The 22,038-nt window shown below is 40.5% G+C and overlaps 1 protein-coding gene across 1 annotated transcript in view; it reads left to right on the forward strand.

The window, feature by feature from the left end:
- The first annotated feature begins 8,216 nt into the window (after positions 1-8,216).
- Positions 8,217-22,038, forward strand: part of LOC130367435 (cadherin-23-like) — a 146,840-nt gene continuing 133,018 nt past the window's right edge. Inside the window, exons 1-3 of the mRNA XM_056569854.1 lie at positions 8,217-8,259; positions 10,111-10,269; positions 12,314-12,493. Of these exons, the coding sequence (XP_056425829.1) occupies positions 8,217-8,259; positions 10,111-10,269; positions 12,314-12,493 (382 nt within the window). The remainder of the gene's footprint in view (positions 8,260-10,110; positions 10,270-12,313; positions 12,494-22,038) is intronic.

Below are 22,038 nucleotides of genomic sequence, written 5' to 3' on the forward strand. Positions count from 1 at the left end.
GTAATCTTTCCAGCAGTCATAATCCATTATGCATCATAGCAACCAAACTTTGGATGTGATGAAATGCCAATGGGTAACCTCAAAAATGTGTGAGTTGTCTTAGAATATTTCCAAACATTACCAAATAACCAAATAATCCTAGTAAACACTGTCATGTACAAATCTGTTTCAGCTGTGTTGACTACTTCATTAGAGGCGAAAGGTTTACCTTTATTTAATATTAATCCATGACACTTTATGTGTAGCAGTTGTGAAATATGATGGTGACTGTTTTAGAAACAAATAATGATTCTGGATATGCTTGACTGCTTTCATTCTGTGTATTTTGATATTCATTCATATTCTTAAAAATTTCCCATCAGTCATTTCTATCTATCTATCTATCTATCTATCTATCTATCTATCTACCTATCTAGACAAAGAATAAGTCAGCCAGCACTTTAGTTGATACCAAACTATTATATGGACCTGGCCTACAGGTGCACGCTACTAGGCTAGATATACAGCAACAGAAGAATGCAGCAGCACACTGCCAGCACAAGGATATAGGTGAAACATGAAAATGCAGTTAAAACATGGAGAGCTATACAGCTATGGTGTAATAGATGCAAATGTGAAACTATGAGATAGTGAGGCACTTAGCTCGCAAATTTGTCTCCGCCTGCGGTCAAATAGCTTGGACCGTCCCACCGCGATAAGGTGGCCTCATTGGGACGGACCCTACACTGTGAATATGCCTCTGTGTGAACAGTTCAGTAAGCATGGCAGGATCTGGAACATCCAAGACACCTTATATACACACCTGATAGAGGTGGGTGGGGTGCATATCAGGTGTGTATATAAGGTGTCTTGGATGTTCCATGTTATATATATATAACTCAATGTGTGTGTGTTCCAGCATTATGTCCAAACGGCTAAACATATTAACATGAAACTGAGGCAAAAATGTTACTTATATGTCAACAACAAACATAGAATAGATGATTTAACCCTTACCCACCCCCATTTGCCAGGCTCAGGGTTTTTGTTTAAAGTCCCATACAAGTCTATGGGAAATATATGTTACTGCATAACTTCCAAACGGCTGGAGATATTTCGATAATACTTGGTCACATGTTACTTATATGTCCACTTAAAATATAGGATAGTTTATTTAACCCTTAACTACCCCCATTTGTGAAGGTCGGGGTTTTTGTTTAAAGTCCCATGCAAATCTACAGTAAATGTATGTTCCCACATAACTTCCGTATGGCTGGAGATATTTCAATACCTGGTACACATATTACTGGTCGGGATAGGAGGTCGGGATAGGAGGTCGAGATAGGAGTTCGAGATAGGAGGTCTAGATAGGAGGTCGAGATAGGAGGACGATATATGAGGTCTGGGTTGGGGGTTGGGATAGGAGGATGGGATATGAGGACGAGATAGGAGGACGGGATATGAGGACGGGATAGGAGGATGGGATAGGAGGACGAGATAGGAGGTCGAGATAGGAGGTCGGGATAGGAGGATGGGATAGAAGGACGAGATAGGAGGTTGAGATAGGAGGTCGAGATAGGAGGATGGGATAGGAGGTCGAGATAGGAGGTCAAGATAGGAGGACAGGATAGGAGGACGGGATAGGAGGACAGGATAGGAGGTCGGGATAGGAGGTCGAGATAGGAGGTCAAGATAGGAGGACAGGATAGGAGGACGGGATAGGAGGACGGGATAGGAGGTCGGGATAGGAGGTCGGGATATGGGGTTGGGATATGACAACAATATATGAGGATGGGATATGAAGTCAAAAGCTTCCTCTGTTTATTTTCCTCCACAACAAGGATTAGGAGGGAAAAACCGGGCAACGCTGGGTACTCAGCTAGTATCTATATGAGACTCAATATGCGTATGTGTGTGTATGTGTGTGTATGTTCCAGCATCACGTCCAAATGGCTGAAGATATTAACATGAAACTTGGCACACATGTTACTTATATGTCAACAACAAACATAGAATAGGTGATTTAACACTTACTCACCCATATTTGCCAGGGTTGGGGTTATTGTTTCCCATTGTAAGTCCCATACAAGTCTATGGGAATTATATCTTACTGCATAGCTTCCAAACAGCTGGAGATATTTTGATAATACTTGGTTACTTAATTTAACCCTTAACCAAACCTATTTGTGAGGGTCGGGGTTTTTGCTTAACTCCATAAGGACGCAGGACGTACTCAAACGGCCCCTTTTCTGAGTCCTTAAGGACTCAGGACGTTTGAGTACGTGCTGTCAAATCCCGGCCCCCCGTCGCTAGCCGGAGGAGAGCCGGTGACCGATGCCTGCTGAAATCGTTCAGCAGGCATCGCGGCATATCGCCCAGGGGGGTCATGATGACCCCCCCATGTTGGCGATGGCCGCAGATCGCTGGACAATTCAGCCCAGCGATCTGCGGCAGATTCCGGGTCAATCGGGTCTCCAGTGACCCGGAATTACAGGCTGTTCAGGGCCCCGAACAGCCATAGCCAGCAGGGGTGAGGTGGCACTGGTGCCACCTCACGATCGCCCTGATTTGTATGCCGATTTACCGGCTGACCAATCAGGGCACCTGCTGCGGGTGTCACTCTCACAACCCGCTCGGCCCCTCTTCCGGAGCACGTGAGCGGGTGCGGGAAGAAGACCCCGGGAGCTGGGGACCCCGATCCCCGGCGTTAATGTTGGGATCGGAGCCCCAGGAGCGGCGGCAGCGACATGTGTGCGGGAGAAGCAGTAGGTGGTGAGGGACAGCCTCCTGCTGTTGCTTAGCAACAGCTCCCAGCATGCAAAAAGGGCATGCTGGGAGCTGTAGTTATGCAACAGCAGGAGGCAGACCACCACAACTCCCAGCAGTCCCTTATGGGCATGCTGGGACTTATAGTTTTGCAACAGCTGGAGGCACATTTTTTCTATGGAAAAGTGTACCTTCAGCTGTTGTATAACTACAACTCCCAGCTTGCACAAACAGCTAAAGTGCATGCTGGGAGTTGTAGTGGTGCATCTGCTGGTTGCATAACTACAACTCTCAGCATGCCCGTTGGCTGTCGGTGACTGCTGAGAGTTGTAGTTTTGCAACAGCTGAAGGCACACTGGTTGTGAAACACTGAGTTAAGTAGCAAACCAGTGTATCTCCAGCTGTTGCATAACTACAATCCCCAGCCAAATTAGTATGCCTCCAGCTGTTGCATAACTGCAACTCCCAGCATGTACGGTCTATCAGTGCATGCTGGGAGTTGTAGTTTTGCAACAGCTGAAGGCTCACTGGTTGCAAAACACTGAGTTTGTTACCAAACTTGGTGTTTCACAACCAGGGTGCCTCCAGCTGTTGCATAACTACAACTCCCAGCATGCACTGATAGACCGTACATGCTGGGAGTTGTACTTTTGCAACAGCTGGATGTTCCCCCCCCCCCCCAATATGAATGTACAGGGTACACTCACATGGGCGGAGGTTTACAGTAAGTATCCGGCTGCAAGTTTGGGCTGTGGCAAATTTTCTGCCGCAGCTCAAACTGCCAGCGAGAAAATACTGTGAACCCCCGCCCGTGTGACTGTACCCTAAAAACACTACACTACACTACACTAACACACAATAAAATAAAAAGTAAAAAAACACTACATATACACATACCCCTACATAGCCCCCCTCCCCAATAAAAATGAAAAATGTCTGGTACGCCACTGTTTCCAAAACAGCCTCCAGCTGTTGCTAAACAACTACTCCCAGTATTACCAGACAGCCACTGACTGTCCAGGCATGCTGGGAGTTTTACAACAGCTGGAGGCAAACTGTTTGGGAATCACTGGCGTAGAATACCCCTATGTCCACCCCTATGCAAATCCCTAATTCAGGTCTCTAATTCAGGCGCTCTCACTTTGGAGCCCTGTCGTATTTCAAGGCAACAGTTTAGGGTCACATATGGGGTATTGCCGTACTCGGGAGACATTGTGTTACAAATTTTGGGGGGTATTTTCTGCTATTACCCTTTTTAAAAATGTAAAATTTTGGGGAAACCAAGCATTTTAGGTAATTATTATTTTTTTTTACATATGCAAAAGTCGTGAAACACCTGTGGGGTATTAAGGTTCCCATTACCTCTTGTTACGTTCCCCGAGGGGTCTAGTTTCCAAAATGGTATGCCGTGTGTTTTTTTTTTTGCTGTTCTGGAACCATAGGGGCTTCCTAAATGTGGCATGCCCCCAGAGCAAAATTTGCTTCCAAAACGCCAAATGTGACTCCTTCTCTTCTGAGACCTGTAGTGCGCCAGCAGAGCACTTTTCACCCCCATATGGGGTATTTTCTAAATCGGGAGAAATTGGGCTTCAAATTTTGGGAGTTATTTTCTGCTATTACCCTTTTTTTTTTTTTACATATGCAAAAGTCATGAAACTCCAAGTGCAGTTGTGCACCTAGATTTGTAAATTGCTTCTATTAAAAAATCTTTATCCTTCCAATAGTTATTAGCTTCTGAAGTTGAGTTGTTGTTTTCTGTCTAACTGCTTTCTGATGACTCACGTCCCGGGAGCTGTGCAGTTCCTGTGGGGATATTCTCCCATCATGCACAGCTCCCAGGACGTGACATCATCATTGAGCAGTTAGGCAGAAAACTTCAGAAGCTAATAACTATTGGAAGGATTAAGATTTTTTTAATAGAAGTAATTTACAAATCTGTTTAACTTTCCGGAGCCAGTTGATATATATATAAAAAAAAAGGTTTTGCCTGGAATACCCCTTTAAAATATGGGGAACCCTATGCGTTTTTTTTTCCATAAATGATTGAATATATTTATATATTTAAAAAAAATCATAGGGTTCCCCCTATTTTCATTTTCAGCAAGATACCAACCAAGCAGCAACAGCCTGACGTTACATGGGTAGGTGAGGACCATTGTTACTGGGCCTCCCAAGCCTTAATAATGCCAGCCTGTTACCACCTAGGCCTAGGAGCGCCATTTTTGAATCTCTGTGCCTGTTGTTACTGGCTTTTCCTGGCACCCCTGCGGCGGTGGGTACCAAGGTAATAATTCAGGGTTAGCTCTAGCTGTTTTTGGGGCTAATGCTAAGTAATGGATTCCGTCTATAAGACAGCTACCACTACTAAGCCTGTAAAGTAAATTAAAAAAAAATAATACAACACATTTAAAATGACTTTTATAAAAAAAAACTCCCCCACAAGCCCTCGTTAACCATTTTATTAACATTAAACAAAAAAAATAAATAAATAAATAAACGCTGGTCATCGTAGTAATCCACAGGATACACGGATCTGAAATGAGAAGAAAAAAAAGACACGAAAAATAGTTTAGTACATATATTGTCACCCTTCCGCGCTGCATGACTACAACTTCCAGCATGTCCTCACTGTAAGGGCAAGCTGGGAGTTGTAGCTGTTGGGACTAAAACTCCCGCAAGCTGTTGGGACTACAACTCCCAGCATGTCCTCGACTTTTCGTGCAACTTTTTGTAAAGCTCCGCTTCCCAGCCACTCTCCCCATCTACCGACCACACGATAGCTACTGCAGGACTACAACTCCCAGCATGCCCTTACAGTGAGGACATGCTGGGAGTTGTAGTCCCAACAGCTTGCGAATGGGTGGTAGATGTGAGTGGGTTTCGGGGAGCTGAGCTGCGCAAAAAGTTGCATCTGCAACTTTTTATGCGACTTTTTGATAATGCTAATCAAAAGCAAGTTTGCAACCATTTGAAAGGGGTTTGCGATGTTTTTTATGCTTACATGCTACTTTCGTACTTGATAAATTCCCGACCACTGCAAAGTGAAGACTGAAAATTGCTTAGGTAGGGCTGACTGGTATTTTTTGCTTACCCGCAAAAGTTGCACAAAAAGTTGCTTACATGCACATGCAACTTTTTGTGCAAATTTTGTAAACCCTCTAAATCCTTTGATAAATCTCCTTCATTGTTATTAGGCCAACTTTGAAGTCAATAAGAGCAATCCTTTATTTTCGCTGCCCCTTTGTGTTTGCTGTACAGTTTTATTTAAAAGGATACTCTGGTGGAAATCTTTCTTTCATTTTTATAATTTTTTTTCAAATCAACTGGTCCCAGAAAGTTAAACAGATTTGTAAATTACTTCTATTAAAAAATCTTAATCCTTCCAGTACTTATCAGCTGCTGTATACTCCAGTGGAAGTCTAGAGCAGGAGCAAATCCCCATAGCAAACCTCTTCCGCTCTGGACAGTTCCTGACACAGAGGTGTCAGAAGAGAGCACTGTGGTCAGACTGGAAAGAACTACACAACTTCCTCTGGAGCATACAGCAGCTGATAATTACTGGAAGAATCAAGATTTTTTAATATAAGTAATTTACAAATCTGTTTAACTTTCTGGTACCAGTTGATTTGAAAAAACAAAACAAAAACTTTTCTACCAGAGTACCCCTTTAAATTAGTCCATCTTAAAGGGGTATTCCAGGCAAAACTTTTTTTATATATATCAACTGGCTCTGGAAAGTTAAACAGATTTGTAAATTATGTGGAAGATGTTCGGCACTGCTAACTTCTGTACCTGGAAGCTGATGGACACTAAGTCGCTGTTGCAGGGAGAGGATTCAGTGGTGCTCAGACTCACGTAGGATATGACATCAGTGCATAAGAAGAAAAATCTTAATCCTTCCAATAGTTATTAGCTTCTGAAGTTTTCTGTCTAACTGCTCAATGATGATGTCACATCCCAGGAGCTGTGCATGATGGGAGAATATTCCCATAGGAACTGCACAGCTCCCGGGACGTGAGTCATCAGAGAGCAGTTAGACAGAAAACAGCAACTCAACTTCAGAAGCTAATAACTATTGAAAGGATTAAGATTTTTTAATAGAAGTAATTTACAAATCTGTTTAACTTTCCGGAGCCAGTTGATATATAAAAAAAAGTTTTGGTCTGGAATACCCCTTTAATTTGCATGTGCTTTTCCCTGACTTAAATGATCACTTTTGTTTTAAATTCCCTTTATGCCAGTAATCTCTGGTGTCTAGGGGACCCATCGGTACCTCCACAATGTAATCCTGTGGTGCCAATGGGTTGTTATAGAAGCTCAGGGTCTCACCTCTACTTTCCCAACTTCCACAAAAGCCCTTAGCAATTGAGTGCCGATTACATGGATCAATGTAATGCAGTAGCATTGCATTGATCTTTGTAGGCCATCTACTCATATATAACCCCCCCAAATATAAAAGAATTTAAATCATCCCCTTTTTCCATTTTTCAATAAATGAAAAAATAAATAAAAAACATATGTGATATTGCAGCGTGAACTTAGTCCATAGAGGGTGGACATAATCGGACATAATGGACAACTATTGGAGGTAGTGCCAGCTATTACCCTTTGTATTAAATGATTATGTTCCTGATCCTGCATGATCAATGGCATAAATGAAAACAATTCCTAACAACAAAATGTTGTCACATCATATCCCAGAAAGAAATGGAATAAAAAAATCAAAAAGCCAGAACTGCACAGAGTAGTTCAGTTGAAAACTACAGCTTATGGTGCAAAAAATAAAACCTAATACAGATTCATTGGTGGAATTTTTTTTTTAAAGCAATCAGGGGTCAGAACAAGTTTTCAATTTTTTTTAACTATAAAACAAAACAAAAATGATTCAAGTTTGGTATCCTTCGAATCCGACTAAACCATAGGATAAAGTTTGCATGTCAGTTTTACCGTATTATAATACCATATTGTTTGTGGTTTTACCGTATTGTGAACAACGAAAAAATTACCCCACAAAATGTCACAATTCCTTTTTTTTTTATTCTTGTGTTACATATCATTTTTTATGCCATCGTGATACATTTGTGCGGCAAAAAATAAGCTCTAGTACAACATTGTAAGTGGAAAAATAAAAATGTTATTGGTCTTAGAAGGTAAGAAGGAAAAAAAAAACAGAATCAAAATTTACCAGGTCATAAAGGGGTTAAAGCTAACTTCATTCTTCTTAACATAAAGAGAATGCTGCACCTAGAGAAACATAGCAACATCAGAGTAAACAAAAATGAGCCAAGTGTACACAATTTCTTATTGGGCTCTATCAATAATCATGTACATAGCACACTTATATGTTTACTTTAGATCAGTGTGAAAAGAGCAGCAGTGTGCTACACAAAAGTGAGGAAGAAACAGGGATACTCTTCAAGACGTTCAGCTTTAGATGCATTACATATACCTTTCCTTGCTTGCTTAAAATGATGGTTTCAAAAGAACTTACTACAGCACTTCTCATACTTGCAGGTAAGACCATTTTAAAATGTATTTTAAAGTGTTCTTGTTATTATAAAAAAAAATATATATATATTGCCATAGAGACAAATCAAACATTTTAATTGCTCTGGGTCTGGGTGCTGAGACCCTCACTGACCGCTAGAATGAGCCAGGAGAAATGCTTAGCTTAGCGTTTCTCTCACCATTTCTCTTATCCCTGCAAGTAATAGATTCTATAGAAAGTCTGCAGAGATCTTTTCCTGCATGGAGGATAGAGACGAGTAGAGACATCTTCCCGATCAGAACCTTTGACATCTCTCTATTACATGTCAAATGTTTTTTATTTTTATTTTAATAACACTTTAAGATTTACTGACCAAATACATTTTGCAAGTAGCCACCATTGGAGTTCTGTTAGTCAATTTCTTCCCTGTCCAACAAAACAGAATCTCTACAGGGTCACAGAAAGTTATTATTATTGTTTTTGTTTTTACCCCTCAGTCTTTTATGCATTCTTGTCATTTTGCTTGTAATGACATAATCAATTTTGACTTGTTTTGACCCACAGCTTTCCAGAGAGAGGCTTATGCCAAACAATTTCCAATACCTGAACCCTATGAGCCTGACATGGGGGCAATAGCTCCCTAGCCCCAATGGAAAAGCTGTTACATATACCATGTTATGTTTATAATGCTAGTGTCTAGGACTCTCTCAGGCACCAGGGCCCATGTGTAACTATTACCTCCTGTTTTTTTGGGTGTAGTTACTTTTAGTGTAAAATTTATTGTTATAATGCTATTTAAACATATAGAATGATTGTGCTTTAAATGGCTTGTCATAGCATCTAAAATTATTTTACTTGCCTCACTCCCGGCAGTCAACTTTTGACTTTTGCAAGCGCAAACCAATAGCTTTCTCCCCACTTGAAGAGGGTGAGTAATGGGCATTCACTAAGTTGTGGCTGCATGTGGTGTCCAATGGCTACACAATGTTGACAATGTTGTTGCAACATCATGCAGCCAACTAGTCAATGCATGGAGGTTTGGTAATTCCCACATGCAGCAATCACAACCTAGTACTAATAGTAGCCATATTATTTTAGACCCTATGACAAACTCTTTTACTTCGAGGTAAAGTAACAAAATTAATAGCTTTCCTTAGTTTTATTTGTGAAATTCAGCAAATATATTTGAAACTTACATACGGTAACTGGGCTTGAAGACTAAAAAGACAACTAAATGCATTAAATAGTACCACACTGCATTGAGTATATAATTTATTATGGCAGATAATTATCAATTGATTATAAAGCCCTGTCAATCGATCGGCTAGGTGTGTAAAGTTACATTATCACTAATATGGAAATAATTACTAACAATGAGAGCTTGAAGCAGGGACCACCACTAAAATGGTACTGAGCTGGAACTAAAAGGTAGCACGTGATACAATTAGCTTTAAAGAGGTACTCTACTGGCCAGTGTTCGTAACATTTAGTTCCAAACGCTGTGTGCGCACTGCTGTGGTCAGTCACACACCCTCATGCCGTCAGGTCACGCCCCCTAAATGCAAGTCTATGGGAGGGGGCGTGCGATCTGCCATACCCCTCCCATAGACTTTCATTGAGGGGGCATTGCCTGACATCATGAGGGGGCATGGATGACCCCCGCAGCACGCACACAGCATTCAGAACTAAATGTTCTGACGCTGGCCAGTGGAGTACCACATTTAAGACCTTGAAAGGCTGGTCATTCATTAAACTCTTGTCAAAATTCACTGAAAATAATTTCTCAAATATTTAAATTTTATTAGTTTTTTCCTTTTTATATCATATCTTTTTAATGCTTTCAGGTTATATATAAATGAATTATGTTTATTTTGCAGGACTGTTTCAAGTCATTGCAGTAGTGACATTTGATAAAGTGTCTCCTGTTCGATTACCTGAAGGTAAAACAGAAAATCAAGAGATTATCAGAGCTTTTACAACTGGTAGAGGAACATTCCGTATAGACACACGAGGGGCCCCTTTTCGAATTGACCCAAGTAAGATTATTTCTTATTAGTGTCTGACATTATAAATGATATCTGCCTGAATTGGTAAAGTAAAGTAACCCTTATTACCCTTATTATTATAGACAGTGAAAAAGAATTATGTTTCATAGCACTTTTTTTTTGTATTTGATATGTACATGTGCATGTATTATTTAATATGTAACAGAACAAATATTAAAATTAATAAGTATTAATCACATGTAGCATGCTTGGTATCAAGTGCCCCTCCTCAGCTTATAAAGTAGCTCTGTTCAGTGTCTCACCTCTGCCCCATGTTCCTTTGGCCGAGTCTTTTGTAAGACTGTAGAATGTAATGATCATCCCACTGCAGTTGTGGCCTCGCTAACCGGCGAGCCACATACCAACAATACAGTTTTGCTGTGACTTCTGTTTGTGCTGCTCTACCATGCCCGCTGACTACCAGTTTCTTATAGATCACCACACACCAAAGCATTTTCTCTTCACCAATGTCAAATCACCTCCTATCACCCTGTGTCTGTACTGCATTTAGGTCCTTATCTGTTCCCAATTTCTTAGTGTCAACCAGACTGATTTTTTGATCAACATCTTGCCATTTGCTGCCCACCCTGACTTTCTACCTAGATACAATACCAAGAAATCTCCAACTGCCATGGTGTTCTTTCTGTTTACCATAAATTAAGAATTTTGCCTGACATGACCTCCTACTACAATTTGTTTATTTTGTCTTTTGCCTTGGTACCACAATCTATCTATACATCAGCAATTGCTAAAGTATTTTACTGCAGGAGTCTCTATGGCAAATTCCACATCACTTTTCTGGTGTTAAAGGTGAAGAAGTCACAGGGGTAGATTTATCAAAACCTGTGCAATGAAAGGTTGCCCTGTTGCCATAGCCACCAGTCAGATTGCTTCTTTTATTTTGCAGAGGCCTTGTTAAAAATGAAAGAAGCGAGCTGATTGGTTGCTATGGGCAATTGGAAACTTTTCCTCTGGACAGGTTTTGATAAATCTCCCCCATAGTCTTTAGGAGAGTTGTCCAGTTGCCCATAGCAACCAATCAGATCACTTTTTTTATTTTTAACAAAGCCTCTGAAAAATAAAAGAAGCGACCTGAATGGTTGCTATGGGCAAAATTTCCTTTACACAGGTTTTGATAAATCTCCCCCTTGGTGTCCATAACTCCGGAAAGCCTCTTGTCACATGGCTAACTATAGGGACCAGGCAGCCAATATATCATTGAGCAAGGATACACTTTCTATCTCCTAGAGATGAAAGTATTTCAGTACCAAAAATAATAAAAATAAAAAAATAAAAAAACAATGCAAGAACAGAAAATGACCTTGTGAAGATTAAGGAGAAAAAAGGTACAAAATGTTAATAACCAACAGAAAAACATATACTTTATTGACATGACCTGAAAAGCTACTGTTCATGGAAGAAGCCCCTTTTTCACACCTGCGATAAAAATATCAGTTTATAACCGTAGAAGAAATCCCAGCACTCACGTACAATATATCTTCAATAAGATTGTGCTTTTACTTATGCATTTAGTGAACAAAGCAGTGCATGTTATGACAACAGACTTTTAACTGTATGCTGTGCACCTGTCGTTATGATACAATTTTGATCATTCGGAGTCGAAGTGTTCAGACCCAGACTGATCACTAGAATGCATGGCCACACATCAAATAGACTTGCATTATAGGATTGTCTTGGTCACAGGGTAGAATTGTGGCAAAATTGAACTATTTTACTGATTGTGCAAATCATTTACACAGTGATTTTGGAAAAGCCCACCAAAAACACTGCCAAATACAGTAAAAAGGCATCAGAACTGCTGTAAAAAGGCAATGTGTGAACATAGCCTAAAGACTTAAAATATGGGTCAAATCACTCTCTCAATTATGCTAATTATTAAAGCATGAAAAAGTTAAGTATTGTTCACTAATAATTTTTATAACTAAATCCTAATCTACACTTACAAACACACTTCACCATAAATGCAGCTTTTGATATATCTATATTTCTATATTTCTTTCTTCTGTTTTTTTAGATAGTGGTATCGTTACGGCTGCAAAAGATTTTGATTTTGAAGATACCACACCTAACAGATATGATATTACAGTAGTAACCAGTAGTGGACTTTTAGGTGCAGAAAGCGCTGACTTTACTGTGATTATTGATAATGTCAATGAGCCCCCAAAGTGCAATCCGGATTTCCGGGCAAAGAGAGGTCAGTGTTTTATGTATTCCTATGCCTAAAAATCAGTCTTGCTTATTTGAGAGTATTTAGATACTATATTGTTTACTCTAAATCCTAAAAATATAAAAAGTTACTAAATTGTTTTATGACTAAATAAAGAAGGAGTTACAATATATACTGTACTGTATGTTTATCCCAAGCATGTTTAAAAGTTTTTGTGGGATGTTATTTTTGAGCATCTACTACCCTTTATTAAAATAATATTTTCTTACTTTACATCTGCTTTTCCTTCACCAACTAATCTCAGATTGTGCCCACTCGTTATTGTGTTTTAATTTCTTATTAAAAGCATTTACCTCCTGAATCTTATTTTAGCGGCATGTCAAAAGTTTTGATTGGCGGAGGTCTGAGTGTTCAGACCTTCATCGATCAGGAAAACGAGTCGGGAGAAGTCTGCTCTGCTGCCCACTCCACACCACCTTTGTGTCACACGATCAAGACATGCTCATAGACTTACATTGCAAGTTTGTCTCCATCAAGTGACATGGAGCATGTTTGTTTTTCTGGATCAGGCTCAGGCCTTTTTCTGGATCAAATACTCAGGCCCCTGCCAAATAAATCTTTTAACATATCGCTAGGACATGTCAAAAGTTTTTCAAAATGCAGTGGCCATTTAAACATATTTAAAGTAGTTGTGTGGCATCTTCGGAATTTTATCCAAGAGCAGAATATGTTACAAGTAAAAGAAATAACCATTGTAAACCTGTAAAATACCCTTCTACCACTGTGCTGCTGCTTTTCCAGTAGTCTCCAATGCTCTTGCAGTAATGTGACCCCTGAGGCCAATCACTGGCCCTATGCCATAAATACATTAGCACTCTTGTGAATCATGTACTCTGCATCATCTCTGCAGGTCTACTCCTTCAAAGGTTTCAACCATATACACTTTTCTTCCTTTCCTCAAAACTATACAATTTAAAGGGGTTTTCTCATGGACCAAAAAGGTGGTTACCTGACCAACTCCAATCTGATTGCCGCTACTGAAAATGGTCCATAAGAAGGTGCACAAATTGGGACCTACTGTGTTGTGTAACACTCATTGATGTCAGTTGAAGTTACGCATATTGGCCCTCATTTACTAAGAGTAGAGTGTAGTTTTCTTTGTGGGTTTTAATTCCCTACAATTTTTTTTCCACGGTATTTACTAAGGATTCCCTACATTTTCCACTTTCCCTACACTTAGCTTTTTTTTACACATGCTCTGATCTGTGGGGTTTTCCTCAGCTCAAATCCACCACATTTTCTGTGGAAACCTTAGTAAATATGTTGGGTTTTTGTGAAAATGTCGGGAACACACCCCTTTTTGGAGACCATGCCCCTTTTCCCAGCGACCACGCCCATTTTTAGGGTTTTATTTGCAAAATGGAGAGTTAGTCAGGGTTTTTTCAATTCTGGCACAAATTCTGGCATAGACAGAATTTCTGGCGCAATTTGACAGAATCTGCCGCAATGCGACAGAATCTGGCGCACAACCCGACAAAACATGTCGGGTTTGCAATAGTGAATGAGGGCCACTGTGTAAGACAGCCGACTTGGCTGGCTATTTATGGCCTTCTGACCATCTCCAGTTCTTTATGTCCTTATTTTTAAGTTTTTTTTAGCAGAGACCTCATATAATTTGTGTAGCTCATCTCTAATTCCATTCTATTTTAATATTACCTTTTTTGTAGGTAAGATTGCCAAAAAAGATCACAGAATTCCAGATGTGGCCTCAATACAGCTCTATACAACTAGATCACAATCCCCTCCTCCCATTTGTGGCAAAATGTAAAAAAAAAAATATATAACATTCCAGCCAAGACTTTCCTTGCCTTCTCCGTTCTTGTAGAGAGGCATGTCATGTGTAATGTCACAGTGCGTAACTACTCCAGGATACTGACGTCCTGCATGGCTCCTGCCTTCTTATAGGCCACAGAAATAGAGTTGCCTGTGGTCCATAAGAGTTCAGCAATGGGGCAAGACTGGAGTTGTCACAGATCTCAACTGTATGCACGTCTTTATGACAAGCACTCAGTTTCGCAGTGATCTACATTGCCTCAGATCCCCACAGCTCACATACCTCAAGGGCCAGTCCTGCTGGACTCGTGCCAATGGGAACTGTGTTCATGCTGTAGAAAAAGTGCAGGAATGCTCTTGCCATGTGTTCCTGCAAGACTCGAGCCTAGGTATTTGCTAAGAGCCAAGCATTTGATTTGCTTTCTACACTGCCTGGACACACTGTTGACTCATTTATAGGGTACGTTCACATATACAGGATCTGCTGCATATTTTTGATTTTGTTACCCATTAACTTCAATAGGTAGAAAAATCAGCTGCACAAAATATGCAGCAAAAATTTTGCAGCAGATCATGTACGTGTGAATATACCTTTAAGCTGTCAGAGAGCTATACACCAAAATCTTTCTATTTTGAGGATCTTACCCACACATTTTATACTCGGTGGGAAAACAACAAAATACAAATACATATTTACGATAAAATGTCCCCAAACATTTACTCCTTTACAAGTAGTGGTAAGGGGTACTAGGAACAGTATGTGTCCCATGCAGCCCCCCTATAGTGCCAGAGACTATGTTCCACACCAGTACCAAACACAACCTCTTTTAATGCTAGATAAAAAGCAGCCATAAACGATAACTCAAATTATATAGTTGCAAGAAAAAGTATGTGAATCCTTTGGAATTATATGTATTTCTGCAAAATTGGTCATAAAATGTGATCTGATCTTCATCTACGTTACAACAATAGACAATCACAGTCTGCTTAAACTAAGAACACACAAAGAATTAAATCTTACCATGTTTTTATTGAACACACCATGTAAACATTCACAGTGCAGGTGGAAAAGTATGTGAACCCTTGGATTTAATAACTGGATGAACCTCCTTTTGGCAGCAATAACTTCAACCAAACGTTTCCTGTAGTTGCAGATCAGACGTGCACAACGGTCAGTAGTATTTCTTGACCATTCCTCTTTACAGAACAGTTTCAGTTCAGCAATATTCTTGGGATGTTTGGTGTGAATTGCTTTCTTGAGGTCATGCCAGCATCTCAATCGGGTTGAGATCCGGACTCAGGCGTAATTTCTTCTGTTTAAGCCATTCTGTTGTTGATTTACTTCTATGCTTTGGGTTGTTGTCCTGTTGCAACACCCATCTTCTGTTGAGCTTCAGCTGGTGGACAGATGGCCTTAAGTTCCCCTGCAAAATGTCTTAATAAACTTGGAAATAAATTTTGCCTTCGAGGATAGCAATGCGTCCATGCCCTGATGCAGCAAAGCAGCCCCACGCCATGATGCCCCCACCACCATACTTCACAGTTGGGATGAGGTTTTGATGTATGTGTGCTGTGCTTCTTTTTCTCCACAAATAGTGTTGTGTGTTTCTTCCAAACAACTCAACTTTGGTTTCATCTGTCCACAGAATATTTTGCCAGTACTGCTGTGGAACATCGAGGTGCTCTTGTGCAAACTGTAAACGTGCAGCAATTTTTTTTTGGGCAGCAGTGGCTTCCTCTGTGGTATCCTCCCATGAAATCCATTCTTGTTTAGTGTTTTACGTATCATAGATTCACTAACAGAGATGTTAGCATACGCCAGAGACTTTTGTAAGTCTTTGGAAGACACTCTAGGATTCTTCTTTACCTGATTGAACAATCTGCGCTGTTCTCTTGCAGTTATCTTTACAGGATGGCCACTCCTAGGGAGAGTAGCAGAAATGTTAAACTTTCTCCATTTATAGACAATTTGTCTTACCATGGACTAATGAACAGCAAGGCTTTTAGAGATACTTTTATAACCCTTTTAACCCTTTTATAACCCAGCTTTATGCAAGTCAACAATTCTTAATCGTAGGTCTTCTGAGAGCTTTTTCGTGTGAGGCATCATTCACATCAGGCAATGCTGCTTGTGAAAAGCAAACCCAGAACTGGTAGGTGTTTTTTTTAAAGGGCAGGGCAGCTGTAACCAACACCTCTAGTCTCATCTCATTGATCGGACTCCAATTGGATGACACCTCACTCCAATTAGCCATTTTCCACCTGCACTATGAATGTTTACATGGTGTATTCAATAAAAACATGGTAAGATTACATTTTTTGTATTTAAGCAGACTGTGATTGTCTATTGTAGTGACTTAGATGAAGATCAGATCACATTTTATGACCAATTTGTGCAGAAATCCATATAATTTCAAAGGGTTCACATACTTTTTCTTTCAAGTGTAAGTATGGTATTTACTGACTGCTAGTTATATTTTTAATGTAAATTCACCAGCTACTGTAAAATTCCTTGGTCTATTTCATAGCCCTTAATCCCCAGTAAAAGTACTCCGGTGGAAAACAATTTACCTTAATTTAAATAAACTGGTGCCAGTAAGTTATACAGATTTGTAAATTACTTCTATTGAAAAATCTTAATCCTTCCAGTACTTATCAGCTGCTGTATACTACAGAAAAAGTAATTTTCTTTTAGCATTTATTTTCTGTCCACATTGCTCTCTGCTGACACCTCTGTCCATGTCAGGAACTGTACAGAGCAGAAGCAAATCCCCATAGCAAACCTATCCCGCTCTTGACAGTTCCTGACATGGACAGTGGTGTTGGCAGAGAGCACCATGGACAGACAGAAAATAAATTAAAAAAGAAAATAACTTTCTCTGTAGCATACAGCAGCTGATAAGTACTGGAAGGATAGAGATTGTTAAATAGAAGTAATGTACAAATCTGTATGACTTTCTGGCACCAGTTGATTTAACCCCCTAACGACCACAGACGTATATGTACATCCTGATGTGGAGGTACATCGAGCACCAGGACGAACATTTACGGCCTGTACATGACAGTGAGCATCGGAGCGGCGCTCACGTCATGGACTGCAGGTCCCGGCTGCTATCAGCAGCCGGGAATGATATCCACCATTAACCCCTCAAAGGCCATGATCAATACAGATCAATGCATTTAATGGATGATCGGATCACCCGCGGCACTGTCACAGGGATCCGATCATCTAAAATGGCGACCGGAGGTCCCCTCACCTGCCTCCAGCCATCTCCAGAGGTCTTCTGCTCTGGTCTGAGATCAAGCAGACCAGAACAGAAGATAGCCGATGACACAGATCAGTGCTATGCCCTATGCATAGCACTGAAAAGTATTAGCAATCTAATGATTGCTATAGATAGTCCCCTATGGAGACATAAAAAGTTTAAAAAAAGTTTAAACAAATGAAAAAAAGACCCTCCCCCAATAAAAATTTAAATTGTCCTATTTTACCCCCAAAAAGCATTAAAAAAAAAAACCAACCGATAAACATATTTGGTATAGCCACGTGCATAAATGTACGAACTATCAAAATATCATGTTAATGATCAAGTATGGTGAACGACATAAAAGTCAAAAATTGCTGTTTTTTTGGTCACATCTTATTCCCAAATTTTTTTTATAAAAAGTGATTTAACAGTTTCATATACGCAAATATATCGATAAAAGGAACAGATCACGGTGCAAAAAATGAACCTCACACATCCCTGTATACTGAAAAATGAAAAATTTCCAGGTGGTCAAAATAGGGCCACTAATTTTGTACAAAAAGTTTGAGATTTTTTAAAAGCAGTACAATAATAAAAAAGTATGTAAAGATGGGTATCATTTTAATCGTATTGACCCACAGAATGAAGAAAACATATCATATTTTTCCATAACTTGTAAAGTGGGAAAACGAAACCCTCCAAAATCTCCAAAATTGTGGTTTTCATTTAAATGTCCTCACTAAAAAAAATAATGATTTGGGTTCACCGTACATTTTATGGTAAAATGAGACATGTCATTACAAAGTAAAATTGTTCATGCAAAAAACAAGCCCTCACATGGGTTTGTGGATGGAAATATAAAAGAGTTATGGATTTTAGAAGGCAAGGAGGAAAAAACGAAGAAGCAAAAAATAAAATTGGCCTGGTCCTTAAGGTCAAAAAGGGCTTGGTCCTTAAGTATTTAAAATAAATGGTTTTCCACCGGAGTACCCCTTTAACTTATCACTGCTCCCTTTCCGTAGTTACATCTGTAAGTGATTATAAGGCCAGTCGCAATGTGTATTACAATAAAAGGGTTTTCAGTTTCCACATATTTAAGGGGTGTGCCACCCCTAGACATCAGATGTCTGAACACAGGGATCCCACCGCTGGGGACCCCCACAATCTCTCCTGCAGCACCCTGTGTCATCTGCCACATGGAGCAAACTTTTCTCCATGCCTGATGATGGGCGATACAGGGGCCAGAGTATTGTGACATCATGGCCCCGCCCCAATCATGATGTCACGTCCACTCTCATAGACTTGTATTGAGGGGGTGGGCCGTGATGTCACGATACTCCTGTATCACCCGTCATCAGGCATGGAGAAAAGTTCACTCTGTACAGCACTGCTTCCTTAATTGTTAGCACCTGACATCCAATGCCTCTGCTGGCTCAACCACGTCTGATGGTGCTCACTGGTAATAGCAAAGTCCAATGCAAACAATCCGTAGAAAAGAGAAAAGAAAACCAGGGCAACTCACCAAATACGTAAACTTCAAGCTTCTTTATTGATCCATGAAGGGTATAAACAGTGCAAGACACGGGTGGACAAAAAATTAAGTCACGTTCCTTGCTGATATTAGTGATCAGGTGTCTGATAGAACAGATAGTACTAGTGATAAGTTTTTTTCAGGAGGTAATCCCTCTTTGTTTAATCCTCCTGTTACACCTGGGAGTCCACTTGATATATTCCAGAAGTCAGTTCTAAAAGAAGTTAAAGCCCTCATTTACCCGAAGGTCCAGAGCAACATCTTAGATAGAGAACAAATAGCCCTAGATAAATTACGAAAAAGAGAAGATATTGGGGGGCATTTACTAATCTTTTACTATGTAGTCTGGTTTTTACCCTGTTTTTTTCTACTTCATTTTTGACTATGTGCGACAAATTTACTAAATTGTTGCACGGCATTAATAAATTTGGCACACATAGGCAAAAGTGGGAAATTTACTTCATGTAGTAGAAAAAATAGTCTGTTCCTTTTTCCTGCTGTCTGAATAGGTTTGGCTGCTGGTTTCCTTCTGGATCTTTTGTTTTTGAGTTTTTTTTTAGCTTTTTCACCACATCTAAATAATTCAATAACTACAGTGGTCCCTCAAGTTACAATATTAATTGGTTCCAGGAAAACCATTGTAAGTTGAAACCATTGTATGTTGAGACCATAACTCTATGGAAACAGGGTAATTGGTTCTAAAGGCACCAAAATGTCATCCAAAAATAGGAAAAAGTGACAAAGAAAAATAAGTAGATGACTAATATAGATAAAGCAAATCCTTACATATAAAAGTAATAAAGATCTGCTGGGAGCTGTAAATCACTGTCTATGTCAGTGTTTCCCAAGCAGGGAGCCTCCAGCTGTTGCAAAACTATAACTCCCAGCATGCCTGGACAGCCAAAGGCTGTCCGGGCATGCTGGGAGTTGTAGTTTTGCAAAAAATGGGGCCACCCTGCTTGGCAAACACTGGTCTATGTAGAGGACAGGAGCTTCTTCAGGGGTCCTGTACAGTACAGGCAATGTCCAAAACAAGTAATGGAGTTGCCCTCACCTGGTGTCCAAAAGAGCAGCTAACCCTGATACAGGTAAAGAGTACAGAACATGTAATACCAGACACCAGTCAGTGCATACACTTCAGTAATACAGGGGTTTTACCAGTGAATGCCCATTTTGATTGGTTGGTTCTTCCAGCCATTGACACGTTTTACAGATCTGGACTGTCTGTAGCATTGTATGTTGAGTCTGGTTTCAACTTACGATGGTCCAGAAAAGACCATTGTATGTTGAAACTATTGTATGTTGAGGCCATTGTAAGTTGAGGGATCACTGTAAATTGTAGTCATGGCTCAGAAGTGGTAAACGGCGTTTAGTGTGTGTGTGTGTGTGTGTGTGTTTATTACATTTTTTTAACACAGTTTTTTTCTCCCTAAATGTACTTACACTTTTTTTTTTTTTGGTTACTTCTTCTACAGATCTGTGTATCCTGTGGACTCCTTCGGATTCGGTGGACTACTTCGATGACCAGCGTTTTTCTTTGCTTGATGTTAATAAAATGGTTAACGAGGGCTTGTGGGGGGAGTGTTTTTTGTAATAAATTTTTTTTAAAACCTGTTGTGTTTTATTTTTATTTTACTTTACTAGACAGGCTTAGTAGTGGAAGCTGTCTTATAGACTGAGTCCATTACTAAGCCGGGCTTAGCGTTAGCCACAAAAACAGCTAGCGCTAACCCCCAATTATTACCCCGGTAACCAACACCACAGGGGTGCCGGGAAGAGCCGGTACCAACAGGCCCGGAGCGTCAAAAATGGCGCTCCTGGGCCTAGGCGGTAACAGGCTGGCGTTATTTAGGTTGGGGAGGGCCAGTAACAATGGTCCTCGCCCACCCTGGTAACGTCAGGCTGTTACTGTTTGGTTGGTATTTGGTTGAGAATAAAAATAGGGGGACCCTATGCGTTTTTGTAATATATTTAATTATTTATTTAAAAAAAAAAAAAAACGCATAGGGTCCCCCCTATTTTCATTCTCAGCCAAATACCAACCAAACAGTAACAGCCTGACGTTCCCAGGGTGGGCGAGGACCATTGTTACTGGCCCTCCCCAGCCTAAATAACGCCAGCCTGTTACCGCCTAGGCCCAGGAGCGCCATTTTTGACGCTCCAGGCCTGTTGGTACCGGCTCTTCCCGGCACCCCTGTGGCGTTGGGTACCGGGGTAATAATAGGGGGTTAGCACTAGCTGTTTTTGTGGCTAGCGCTAAGCCCAGGTTAGTAATGGACTCTGTCTATAAGACAGCTTCCACTACTAAGCCTGTCTAGTAAAGTAAGAAAAAAACACAACAGGTTTTAAAAAAATTTTATTACAAAAAACACTCCCCCACAAGCCCTCGTTAACCATTTTATTAAAATCAAACAAAGAAAAACGCTGGTCATCGAAGTAGTCCACCGAATCCGAAGGAGTCCACAGGATAAACGGATCTGAAATGAGAAGAAAACAAAAAAATGGGTTAGTACATTTATTATCACCTGCTCACACATCTCCCGCCCCGCACGACTACAACTGCCAGCATGCCCTTACAGTAAGGACATGCTGGGAGTTGTAGTTGTGTGGTGCAGGAGATGTGTGAGCAGGTGATAATAAATGTGACAAGCTTGTCCCCTGCCCCCAGCTGCAGGACTACAACTCCCAGCATGCCCTTACAGTAAGGTGGGGCGGAGGCCGGGCACAGTGTTTCCCAACCTGGGACTTGTAGTTTTGCAACATCTGGAGGCACCCTGGTTGGGAAACACTGTTTTAGGCCAGTGTTTCCCAACCAGGGTGCCTCCAGATGTTGCAAAACTACAAGCCCCAGCATGCCTGGACAGTCAAAGGCTGTCTAGGCATGCTGGGAGTTGTAGTTTTGCAACATCTGGAGGCAACCTGGCTGGGAAACACTGGCCTAAAACAGTGTTTCCCAACCA

Source organism: Hyla sarda, chromosome 4, assembly GCF_029499605.1.
Source record: "Hyla sarda isolate aHylSar1 chromosome 4, aHylSar1.hap1, whole genome shotgun sequence".
NCBI classification, from domain to species: domain Eukaryota; kingdom Metazoa; phylum Chordata; class Amphibia; order Anura; family Hylidae; genus Hyla; species Hyla sarda.